The sequence below is a fragment of the Engraulis encrasicolus genome, chromosome 13 (assembly GCF_034702125.1).
Source record: "Engraulis encrasicolus isolate BLACKSEA-1 chromosome 13, IST_EnEncr_1.0, whole genome shotgun sequence".
Taxonomy (NCBI): Eukaryota; Metazoa; Chordata; class Actinopteri; order Clupeiformes; family Engraulidae; genus Engraulis; species Engraulis encrasicolus.
In genome coordinates this window covers 21,147,077-21,159,576 of record NC_085869.1, presented here as the reverse complement: position 1 = coordinate 21,159,576, position 12,500 = coordinate 21,147,077, and the positions used below count along the sequence as shown (strand labels likewise).

At 46.1% G+C, this 12,500-nt stretch overlaps 1 protein-coding gene across 2 annotated transcripts in view; it reads right to left on the bottom strand.

Moving 5' to 3' along the window:
• The window catches only part of LOC134460847 (receptor tyrosine-protein kinase erbB-4-like), a 387,488-nt gene that overhangs the window by 119,273 nt on the left and 255,715 nt on the right, over nucleotides 1-12,500 (bottom strand). For both annotated transcript variants that reach the window (XM_063213431.1, XM_063213432.1), the window contains exons 4-7: nucleotides 11,295-11,426; nucleotides 8,185-8,250; nucleotides 2,815-2,933; nucleotides 1,575-1,716 (exon numbers count right to left, since the gene is read on the bottom strand). In XM_063213431.1, the coding sequence (XP_063069501.1) occupies nucleotides 1,575-1,716; nucleotides 2,815-2,933; nucleotides 8,185-8,250; nucleotides 11,295-11,426 (459 nt within the window). The remainder of the gene's footprint in view (nucleotides 1-1,574; nucleotides 1,717-2,814; nucleotides 2,934-8,184; nucleotides 8,251-11,294; nucleotides 11,427-12,500) is intronic.

The following is a 12,500-nucleotide window of genomic DNA, read 5'->3' as shown; positions in this document are numbered from 1 at the left end:
ACTCACTCACTCACTCACTCACTCACTCACTCACTCACTCACTCACTCACTCACTCACTCCCTGCCCCTCATCCTCCCCTCCCTCGATCTTCCTTTCATCCTCCACCTCAAAGTATCACTGCCGACATTTCCCCTCTTCTCTCCCCATGGACGAGCTTCAGCAGATATCCCAGTGCTCCTTCCCCCACTTCAAAGCCACATGACGGCCCCATTCACAAAAAATGTTTAATTACACCCTACTACTACTCTTCTCCTCCTCTCCTCTCCTTTTCTCTCTTCACTTCTCTCCTCTCCGAACTTCTATCCTCCTCTTATCTCCTCCTCTTTCTTTCCCTCTTCTCTCCTCTCCTCACTTCTCTCCTCCTCTCCCTTTCACTCTCCCCTCTTCTCCTCTCGTCACTTCTACTCCTCTCCTCTGATCTCATCCTCTCACCTCTCCTCCTCTCCCTTTCTCTCTTCTCTCGTCTCCTCTCGTCACTTCTCCTCCTCTCCTCTCATCTCCTCCTCTCCCCTGTTCCGCTCCTGCTGCCCTGTGGCTGAGTTGGCATGTTCAAGCCGGTGAAATCCCCACAGTGCCTTGAAATCAGTACAAAACACCCACTCATCTCAGCTATTTAAATCAGCTCAAGCACAGTAAGACGGCGAGGAGAAGAAGAGAGAGGGGGAATAAGTGAGGAAGACAGATAAGGAAGAGAGGGAGCAAGAGAGAGAGAAAAGAGAGAAAGAGAGAGACCTTGCTGTGCTCCAAATCTGTAGAGAACGATGGAAGACTTTAGAAGATAAAGAGCGAAAATTCAGATAACAAATGACGGGAGGCAAGCTCTCCTTTGCATTTGCTCAGCTCCTAAGACTGGAGTCGTGGAGCCATATAAGTAGTGCAGGGGAATTAGATGTGACTGGGGCAGGGAGAGTTCAGAAGGTGAGAAGCTGAGCTGCTGAGGAGGAGGAGACCTGAATAGAAATATGATACACACAATATCATGTAAGAGCTCAAGCTTACAGTACACTGTACATGCTTGCATTTATCCAGTGGCGGAACAATTGCACACATGGCCCATGGGCAAATCACTGATAGGGCCCCCCATACGGCCTGCCATGGTCACAATAGGGCCCTCAACACCCATACAAGGCCCAGCAAATGCCCCGCTTGCCCCACCTATAGCTGCGCTCCTGCATTTATCAAAGGGGGATACATTTCCACACGTCTTCACCTGCAATTCAGTAATTACCAGGGGATATGTGTCAGTGCTTGTTCAGCCGTGGTTAATGTTTAAGTGAATGTATCTCTCTATTTGCACAAGCTTCAAGGAAAAGGCTTTGCATTAACACCTTTGACATATCATGCGTATTACAGTAACAAGTCTGTGTGTGTGTGTGTGTGTGTGTGTGTGCGTGTGTGCGTGTGTGTGTGTGTGTGTGCGTGTGTGTGTGTGTGTGTATGCACACGTGCGTGTGTGTGCGTACGTGCGTGTTTGTGTGTGTACTGAAGACAGACAGAAAGCGTACTGTAGAGAGCAGCGACTCCAAAAACAGTGTGTGTGTGTACATTAGAGCAAGGCGAGCAGGCGACTCACGTGGGCACTTCTTGACGCAGAAGGCGCCGTAGGTGTACTTGGCCATCGGGTTCTGCTCCAGCTGGAAAGAGTTTGGGTTGTAGACCAGCGGCTGGGGACACTGGGTCACGCACGCCCCGCTGTCATTGAAATTAGTGCACGCCTGCAGGGACAATAACACAACATGTCACTGTAGTGCTGCCTGGGCCTACAGCATCACACCGGCCATGTCCCGTGGTGGCTTTCTGCCATTGCATTTTTTTGGGGACACACGTGTCCCTCTATAACTTATTGTTATGAGTACACTGAATCCTGAGGCCTACATTACATTTAGAAATCAAATTGGATTTTATCTGAAATCGTTTTCCCACACCTCCAGCAAACAGTTACAACACGTTTTAATTAAGAAGGCACGACTGGCAGGCACAATTTTAATGATCGCAACCCCAACTGTGCAAGAAGCATGATAAGTCATGATGCTTTGTCATCTGTGTCCTAGATCCGAGCAGAAATAATATAATTTTGAAAACAGACTCTACATTAATGAGAGAAGTATCAGGATGCAGAAAATGCCTAAATAGATTTAAAGATGATTTGACGGGAAAACACGAGGTGTCACATAAATGCACCTTTACGTAGATGACAAAGGAACATGCAATTCACAAAGATTATTTTGTCAAAACTTCGGAGGCAGCCTGAGTATTTCTCAAAGGGCAAACGTCACAGTGAAATTAAAGGTCAATGAAAAGATAAGGATAATGAGAGGTCAGACAAATCACCTTTCCAGAAATACTGCTCAGAATGAAGTTGTTATAGCAACAGGCAACATGATAGACATATGCAGAAAGACAGGCAGAGGCTGGTGGAAAGATTGTGAAGTGTGATAGATAGATAGATAGATAGATAGATAGATAGATAGATAGATAGATAGATAGATAGATAGATAGATAGATAGATAGATAGATAGATAGATAGATAGATAGATAGATAGATAGATAGATAGATAGATAGATAGATAATGCCTGTGTGTGTATGAGCATGTGAGAGTGTGTATGAGAGAGAGTGAGAGAGAGAGAGAGAGAGAGAGAGAGAGAGAGAGAGAGACAGCGAGAGAGAGAGAGAGAGAGAGAGAGAGGGAGAGAGGCAACAGAAAGAGAGATGAAAAACAGACACGAGACCAGGAAGAGATCAAGAGAGAGAACAAGAAAGAACGAGAAGTAAAAAAAAAAAGATGTGAAAGCTCCAAGAGAGGGAGACGTACAAAGCAGTCGGTGTCCTTGGGTCCCGAGCAGCCTCCAGCGCACTCCCGGTGGCAGCAGTTGCTGACGTAGGGCCCGAAGCAGCGTCCATCGCATTGCTCAGCACACAGCGTCTTAGTCACTACATGACACAGCACAAGAGGAAGGAAGCGAAACAAAAGATAATTTAGTGCAGGGTTTTTCAACACTGGGGTCGGGACCCCATTTGGGGGTCACCTGGAATTCAAATGGGGTCACCTGAAATGTCTGAAAGTGTGACGAAAAAATAAATATTACTTTGAAACACTTTACAATCTTGGCCCTACAACTTATGTAGCGAGGTCATGTTTTATGTCAAGAAAAATATGCATGTGGTTACCCAGAAATGTGTGATGCTAAAATGGGGTCCCATGCCAAAAAAAAAGATTGGGAACCACTGATTTAGTGACTAGCACACTGAGACAGACTGAGCTGACACATCACATTTATCACCAATGACTTTTTAGTTTCTTGAAAAGCAGACATCTTTGTGGGAGCCTGTAGGGGGAAACCAAAGTAGGGGAGCCACATGAGTCTCTGAGCAAGCCAATGAGCCTTTGCAAGACTGGGCACAGCCTTTGGTCTGCTGTAGTTCTTTGTAGTGTTACATACACCCTTACAGATATCAAGCTGAGATCTCTATCACCTTTTCCACATCTCTCTCTCTCTCTCTCTCTCTCTCTCTCTCTCTCTCTCTCTCTCTCTCTCTCTCTCTCTCTCTCTCTCCCCTTCATCACCTCTTCCCTTCTCCTCCTCTCTCCAGCCTTCCCCCATTGCCATTCATCTTCTCATTCCTCCACATCTCTCCATCTGCTCCTCCTCCTTATCTGTTCCTCCTTCCATCACTCCATCACTCCATCCCTCCTGTCTCTCTCTCTCTCTCTCTCTCTCTCTCTCTCTCTCTCTCTCTCTCTCTCTCTCTCTCTCTCTCTCTCTCTCTCTCTCTCTCCCCTGGGCGTCTTCTGGGCAAACCACATGACTGGCAGAACATGACTATCTTCTTTTTGACAGGCTTGGCCACTGTGGATACATGGCACTTCAGATACGCTAAGAAGAGCTCATGTACAGGGAGCTAGCTTTAGTCAAAAAGAGCAAGAGTAGTCACTGAAGTTCCTCACAGAGACATGGGGCCTAGCATCATGCAGTGTAAGAAAAATCCCACAACATTACCTGAAAAAAAAGAAAACAAATCAGACGACCAAAAAGTAGTTATGGACACCGTGTGGGATTGTTCGTACATTGAATGATTAGCTCAGAGTGGTGATATTAAATGCACCTGTATGACTACTGAGGTGTGCAAAAGAACGATTTTCTGAAGTGCGTAGCAATATGCTATCATGTTAGAGCATCTCTCACTGTCTCCTTCCTCTCAGGTAAAATGGATCGCAAATCCTCATGCGGACGGCTTTTGTTTATTGTTCTTCACGGAGGTAGCTCAGGCAAGACACCTTTTACGGTTTTTGTTTTACATATTTCACATCCCGTAAACCTTTTATCCATTGCATTTTCTCCCTGTTCATTCATCTCTCCCTTTTCCAATTATCTCTCAGATGTTTTCTGGCCCTGTTGCTGAAGGCGCACAGACACGGAGGAGCTGGATGCTAGCAGCTAGATGGATACAGCGATGGCCCTTTAGTGATGGCAGAGAGAATGAGAGAGAGAGAGAGAGAGAGAGAGAGAGAGAGAGAGAGAGAGAGAGAGAGAGAGAGAAACAGAGAGAAACAGAGAGAAGCAGAGAGAGGGAGGGAGGGAGAGCAGAGCAGAGCAAAGCAGAGAAAACATGCCGGCGCTGTCAAGGTGACAGATTTTGGTATGGACTCCTCTGCGTTCGCCGTCTCGGTGTTGCTGCTAACGCAACATCAGTGCATTCCATTAGGGCCGCATGGAAATGAAATGGGCTATTTACAAAAAAAGACACTTTATTTCTAAACAAATGACCTCATCAGGAACGAAAACTGCATGTTGATCTATTTGCCATTAAACATCCACTCGAAAAAAAAAAAAAAACCTAGCAGCAGCAGCAAGGCTGTAGAAATCAGAAGTCATCAATCTGATAAAACTTTGCTGAATACCTTTAAATTTGAACCGGGTGTGGACAAGGACATCAATTACCAGACTGTGGGAGTTACATTAACATTTCTGTGGGTGTTTTTTATGGTACATGGGACCGTATGCTTCGTCTTCTGTAGTCAGAGGGCAAGCTTTCTTTCTTTCTGTCTCTGACTCTCCCACTACTGAGGTACTCCTCGATCAGCAGGGCCGTACTATCCATAAGGGCCAGCGGCATATTGCCAAGGGGCACCAGCCATTTTTGACCAGTGAGGGGGCACCACAAGACACAATCTTAAAGATTTTTCTCTTACGACTTTATTTGACAGGACAGCTTGAGAGGTTGACAGGAAGTGAATGGGGAGAGAGATGGGGAGGGGTCGTCAAATGACACGGGCCGGGAATCGAACCTGGGTCGGCCGCATGGCAGACGAGTGCCCTACTGGTTGACCACGGCAGGGCCAACAATCTTAAATATTGTTTATAAACGGGGCACAAGTGAATTATAGTGCCCAGGGGCACCACATTGGTTTAATACGTTCCTCCTCGCTTGGGCAATCTATGCGATTTTGGTCTACCTCCTCCATACATGCACTCATTCGTGCACATACACTGATCTACCTGAGCTATGAGGTGGCGCCAGCTTTCAGTGTTTGAGGAAGATTTATTGAGATGCATGAGGTGTCCACGTGTATGTATGTGTGTGTGTGTGTGTGTGTGTGTGTGTGTGTGTGTGTGTGTGTGTGTGTGTGTGTGTGTGTGTGTGTCAGTGTGGTGTGTATGTGTCAGTGTGTGCATTTGTGTATATGTGTGTGTTTGTGTGTGCGTGCGTGTGTGTGTGTGTGTGTCCGAGTGCGTGTCTGAGTGCGCGTTTGTGTGCATAAGAGCCATGTGTTTGTGTGTATGTGCGCATGTGTGTGTGCGTGTGTTAGAAAGTTTAAAGAAAAGACCAAACACGAAAAGAGATAGCTGACAGAGAATCCACGACTATAGCCTCTTTGCTTAGCAGCAAGACAAGGAAGTGTCAGGGCTGTGGATGTGAGCAAACAGGCGGCTCTTATCTAAATACGAGCAACGTGACGCGTGCTGTCTTCTGTGGACTTGCGCGGACGGAGAGTGACTAATTCCAGGCTATCTAAATGAGATCGTTGCAACACAAGCAAGCAGGCGGAACGCCGGGGAACACAAGACCCAAGAAAGATGGAGGATGGGACGGAATCGAAAAGCGCGGGTCAAGGCAGGAGTCGAAAAACTGCATAATTAGGGTCAAAACATGGCAGCACAGCCACCAAAAAGAGAGATGAAGAGAGAGTGTGCGTGTGGAAAGGGAGAAACTAGGAGATGATAGAGTTGGATTTAAAGTGAACGATGGGCACAGGGGGGAGAGTGATTTTTTAGAACTCGGTGCGGTGTGGTGTGTGTATTTTTTAAGAGAGTGTTCATCTCCGCCACCATCTGGGCAGTGGGACGGATGAAATGACAGAAACATCTGCTGAGCACTGGGGGGAAGTTGATTAATGACGAGTTTGATTAATTAGGGGGACAGTGTGCTCTCCCCATCCCAAAACACGCTCACACAACTAAACGAATGCCTCTGACCAGGGACTTTTTTTTGAAACATGGTGGTGGTGGTGGTAGTGGTGGTAGTGATGGTGCTGGATGGAGGCAGGGACTGCACTGGGATGTTGTTTTATATATATATTAGGGGTGTAAATCACAGCCTCCAAGACGATACGATTCAATATCGATATTATTCAATTATTTTTGATACTTGAGAATGTCCCACAATACGATACGATACAATTCGATTCGATTTTTTTCCCACTTGCTTTTCCACTTCTATTAAGTTATTGGGCAGGGGTCAGCGATTCGATTATTTTTTATACTTATAAATTCCTCACAATAGGATGCGATTCGATTAAATGGTCAGAATATATCGCGATATATCGATGCATTTCGATATTATTTACACCCCTAATATATATAGGGCTGCATAAAACACTTCATCAGCTAATAATGTTGCATGCCTAGATCCTCCCAGGGGGTGTCAAAGAAGTCTAACAGCCTACTGACACACACACAGATATCTCTATTTTTCTCTCTCTCTCTCTCTCTCTCTCCATCTCTCTCTCTCTGGCTCTCTCTCTCTGTCTCTGTCTCTCTCTCTGTGTGTCTCTCTCTGTCTCTGTCTCTCTCTCTCTTTCTCTGTCTCTGTCTCTCTCTCTGTCTGTCTCTCTCTCTGTCTCTCTCTTTCTCTCTCTCTTTCTCTGTCTCTGTGTCTCTCTCTCTGTCTCTCTCTCTCTCTCTCTCTCTCTCTCTCTCTCTCTCGCTCTCTCTCTCTCTCTCTCTCTCTCTCTCTCTCTCTCTCTCTCTCTCTCTCTCTCTCTCTCTCTTTCTCTTTCTATGTGTCTCTCTCTGTCTCTCTCTCTGTGTCTCTCTCTCTCTCTCTCTCTCTCCTTCTTTAAAAGGCCTGATGGTTGTTCTTTTTACACTGCACTTTAGAGCGGTTACAGCTCAGCTAAAAGCTGTGCCAGCGGAGCCCAGCCGCACTCGTCAGGGCCAGGGGAAGAGGCTGAGAGGCTGGTGAAGTGAAGTGCAGGTAAATTGCCAGTAGTTAACCAGTTAACGCGGTGCTCCACGGAGGGTAACTGGAGCGAGAGAGAGGAGGGAGGACGGGGGTTCGGGGGGTCCTGTGCTTAATTTGTGGCTGAGAGACCCAGAGCTCGTTGGATGGGAGCGGGGAGAGACAAGAGGGGCAATAGGGGCAGAAGCAGTTGAGATACACACACACACACACACACACACACACACACACACACACACACACACACACACACACACACACACACACACACACACACACACACACACACACACACACACAGCTGTTGACACAAATATAAGCACACGCGCAGACACACTTACACACACACACACACACACACACACACACACATACACACACATACACGCACACACACACACACACACACACACACACACACACACACACACACACACACACACACACACACACACACACACACACACACACACACACACACACACACACACACACACACACACACACACACACACACACACACACACACACACACACACACACACACACACACACACACACACACACACACACACACACACACACACACACACACACACACACACACTGCAGTGTATAAACACACTTGTTTGCAGTACAGTGTACAAACACAATTGTTCGCCGCTTGTTGGGCTTGTATTCAATTGCATGCAATTATGCTCAGTTTAGTGGGAACACTCACAAGTCTGGCACTGGTCCTCCTTTGGTCCCCAGCATCGACCATAACAGGAGAAATGACACCTTGGACCTACAAAAGACAAGGGAACAACCACACATTGCCATAACTTACTCTTGCAGAAATCAGCCTCACAAAAGACATAAACAAACATAGATGATACAGAACACTTGTAACAAAATGCCCTCTGCTTTTCCCAAGCGAGAGCGCGTCGTTATCTTTTGTGTCTCTCCTACATTTCCCATGCAACCTTGCTATTGGGGAGTGGTTATAAAGACACCCATGTTCAAGTTCAATGGCGGTGAGATGATCAAACAAACAACAGCCTGAAGATTGAAGACGAGAAGAAGAGTGTGCGCCATGGAGGTGTACTTTAAATATGACCGTTTAATTCTTAAAGACTTTGCTAACGTTTCCTAAGGCTGCTGTGCCGAGAAAAGGATCAGACGGGCAAATCATCAGCGGAATCCTCGTTTGCTCGCCTACTCGCATGAACCAGGGCGTCTCCGGAGAATTCGGAATGGCGTTGTTCTGCCATGAGCGTGGCTGGCAAGGACCTGGAGGTTTCCCACACCAACGTCAAGCTGTCTGCAACCCAGACCTGAGCAACGACGTGTAAAGGACGGTAAAAGACTAATCTCTGTGCACCTGGCTCTCTCCTCTCGCTTTCAACTCTACTGCTGCTGGTCTCTCACCTGCCTCCGTAAACCATCTCTCTGTTTCCATTCACACACACGCAACGCGCACACATACACGCTGATAACACAGGACATTATCCCTTTTTTGTTTTGCTTTGAATGGAAAAATAATGCTATATAAATAATTTGAAGAGTGCACTACTAAAAAACAACAAAATTACTTTTTGTGTGGAACTTGAGTTATTGAGTTATTGTCTAATCACTGGTTATTTAATCATTGTGGGACGGTAACAGGTTAAACCGACGGCAGTGTTCTTCTCGCTGTCTGGCGCCCAACTCAAAATCATTTTAAAACTTGAAATATAGTCGGTGGCACCGTTACACACTGTTACGTCATACCATCCTGGGGATGAGTAGATATTCACACTTGCATAGCTGAGGGGGACCTGGAAGACCCTGCATATGGCAAAAAGACAGCAACACTACACACAATGTTCAATTAATTTGTGCCCACAAATTGCTGAGTGAAAAGAGATGACTGGTCATGTGTACCTTACATTACATTACATTTCACTTAGCTGATGCTTGTATCTAAACTAAAGCAACTTACACTTAATTTTAGGTTCAGGGTCATGGTTACAGGCCCTGGAGCAATGTGGGGTTACTTCAGCCATGGATGAAGGTGCTGGTAAGGGTGGGGTGTGAACCTGCAACCCTCTGATCTAAAGGCCAGCACTCCAACCACTGAACCATGGCTACTTTAAGTTGCCCTCTGTGTTTTTGTCTGAATTTAGCTCAGGCAACCTACTTCATGGTTTGATATTACTATGCCACACTTCACAACTGGCTTCCATTTTCCCTGCCACTCGACCCTCCTACTGCACTCTCCTCCCCTCCTACTCTGTGCCCCATCACGTAGCAGTGGAGTGCTAGGCTAGTTGTAGTGTAGTGCACTGCTACTTGTTTACTACATGCATGTGAACAGGTATCAAAGCTCTTCAGCGTCGATCGTCTTTGTTGTACCATGACTGGGCCTGTCACTCCGTGTTGAATTCCTGGCAGGCGGCGGCGTATTGAAAGCGGGCTGCAATGCACGTCACGTGGGTCTTCGAAACGCCGAGCAACACCGACGTCAAAGCTCTCCTCTGAAGTACGCACGGGCTTTGAGAGGGAAGCCATGACTAAGAATAATGTCCCCTCCTCTCTCCAGTGTGCACTTTCCAGCCCACTTGACAGTGGCAAATCATATATATTTGCCACCCCGTGCCCGACTGCGGCAGTAAAGGTCCTTTCTGCATGTGTTATTTTTATGCCCCCTGATGTGTGCATGATTGATGCCACACGTTGCTTTTTTTTGCCTCGTAACATTTTACAACTCTTTTGGAATCAACATTAGGGGGCCTGAAACAAAATGACAACACGGCTGTGACTAAAACAAAAAAACAAAAAATTGTTTATTTTATTATTGTTATGGGTCGCATTGGGGCTTTAGGATTATATTTGAACTGATTTATGAGTGGCATGTTTTTCTGTGTTGCTTTTGAAGACAGCCAAAAGCAAAACACCCTAATACAGGACTGGCCTTAAGAAAACAAGAGATTATCTTTTTTGATGGATTAGAATTTTTAAGGCCCTTTCATCCATGCCAGTAACCACAGGGACAGACAGAAGGCAACGGCAACAAGTCACAGTGACGCAAGAAACAGGCTGCCTAGTGGATTTACCGACTGCCATCTTATTGTGTCTGGAGGTACCAATTCCAAATATTATTTTCTTGTTTATACTGAGATAACAGACCACGATAGGCGATAGCAAGTGGCCCACTGGAAAGGTCAATTCCTCTATGATAAGCTGTTATTGCATCATTATTGTCGCAAACGCTACAGCAAAGCAGTTGTAAATAAAATGTATTTTTGTAAGTGGGGGAAGAGGTATTGACCTGCATTATGGTGTAGCACTTTTCTTACTGCCTTGTGTAGAGAAGCGGTTTGGGCTGCGTGGTGGCAGGGGGACATAGTTAAGGGCAACACAGGTACCGGTACTAGAGTCTTAATGCAGTTGATGGAGAATTAATCGATAATTTATAGAGAATTAAGTTCTGTAATTCAACTAAACTCCACTGGTCATTACAGCATAAGGTCGCAGTCTACAGACATAGGGTGACATAGTAGGATGAGTAACAACAATGTATTCATTATTACCTTATTATACTTTCAATTGGGCACTCAATATACATTTGAGAAGTTTCGTTGCAAAGCGGTGTATGCACCATTTATCACTTTTGCATTTTATTATTGGAAATGACTGTTCACATATCACCTATGTGAGCATTCTTGTCATTCAAATGTTTTGAGAACATACTTTTTAAGCCTATATAAAATGCTTTTTGCAATGCAATGCAATAGAATGACCAATACTAAAATGTCAATTTCCCAACATTCTACAAAATGGACTACATGAAGCTGTGAGGTAACTCACATGTGTTGCTGCTGTTGGTGGGTACCACCAGGTGGCCCGCGGGGGCGCTCTTCACGATGTCCTGCCAGTGGATGGTGTCCGCGTGGCACAGGAACTTGTTGTTGTCCACATACACGCCGCCGTGGAGGATCTCTGTGGAGGACGGAGAGAGAGATAGGTAGAGAAAGAGAGAGAGAGAGAGAGAGAGAGAGAGAGAGAGAGAGAGAAAGAACGAGAGAGACAGTGGATATTTAACCAGATGTACCAACATCCCAACTCATACACCATGTCACATTCTGATCCTCCTCCTCACATGCAAGTGAGTACACCTACACACATACAGTACCATACTTGACATCAAAGCTATGATATGAGGTAAATAAAACCTGAAGTACTGGTGTGAATGTGTGTATAATACTATATGTGTATGTATGTATTGTTTGTGTTTTTTGAGTGTGTGTGTGTGTGTGTGTGTGCGTGTGCGTGTGCGTGTGCGTGTGCGTGTGTGTGTGTGTGTGTGTGTGTGTGTGTGTGTGTGTGTGTGTGTGTGCGCGCGTGCACGCGTGCACCGATGCGTGAACGTGTGTGCGTACATATGTGTATATGTGCCTGTGTGTACACATGTGTGTGTCGCCAAGACTGAAGAGATTGCAGGCTGAAGAAAGAAAGGCTAGAGAAACCAGGCTAGAAAAGTAAGCCTAGCGGGACTTGAGATCATATTGCACATTATTTGATTTCCACAACACAGTGACTCTGCTTGACCTGCAGGAGTCTGCCCTCCCCATCACTTCTTACTGGCCAGGGCTGGATTTGTAATCTGGCATACAGGGCACTTTCCCGGTGGGCCAACAGTCCTCAGGGGCCAATGCTGTTGTTTTTGTGGTATTTTTGTTGTTGTTGTTGTTGTTGACACTGACAGCTTTGGCTGGGCCCAGGACAAAATCATCTGAAAGGGCCCCCCCCTACCTAATGCCTGGAATGTAAGTAGAACCCAATTATGGGTCCGCCCTCTACCCTGGGCCCGGGACAGCTGACCTCTTTGTTCCCTCCTTGTCGACTTGCTTCCCTGCTCACCATCATCACCACTAGCAACACCACCCATCCCCATCTCTCCTCCCCACACTCACTACCTCCAGAGTCATGTTTGATCAATGTCGTATCACGGCAGACAACGCAAACCCTTCTTTTATTACCACTATTAATATCAATGAATTCACCTTCTGTTGC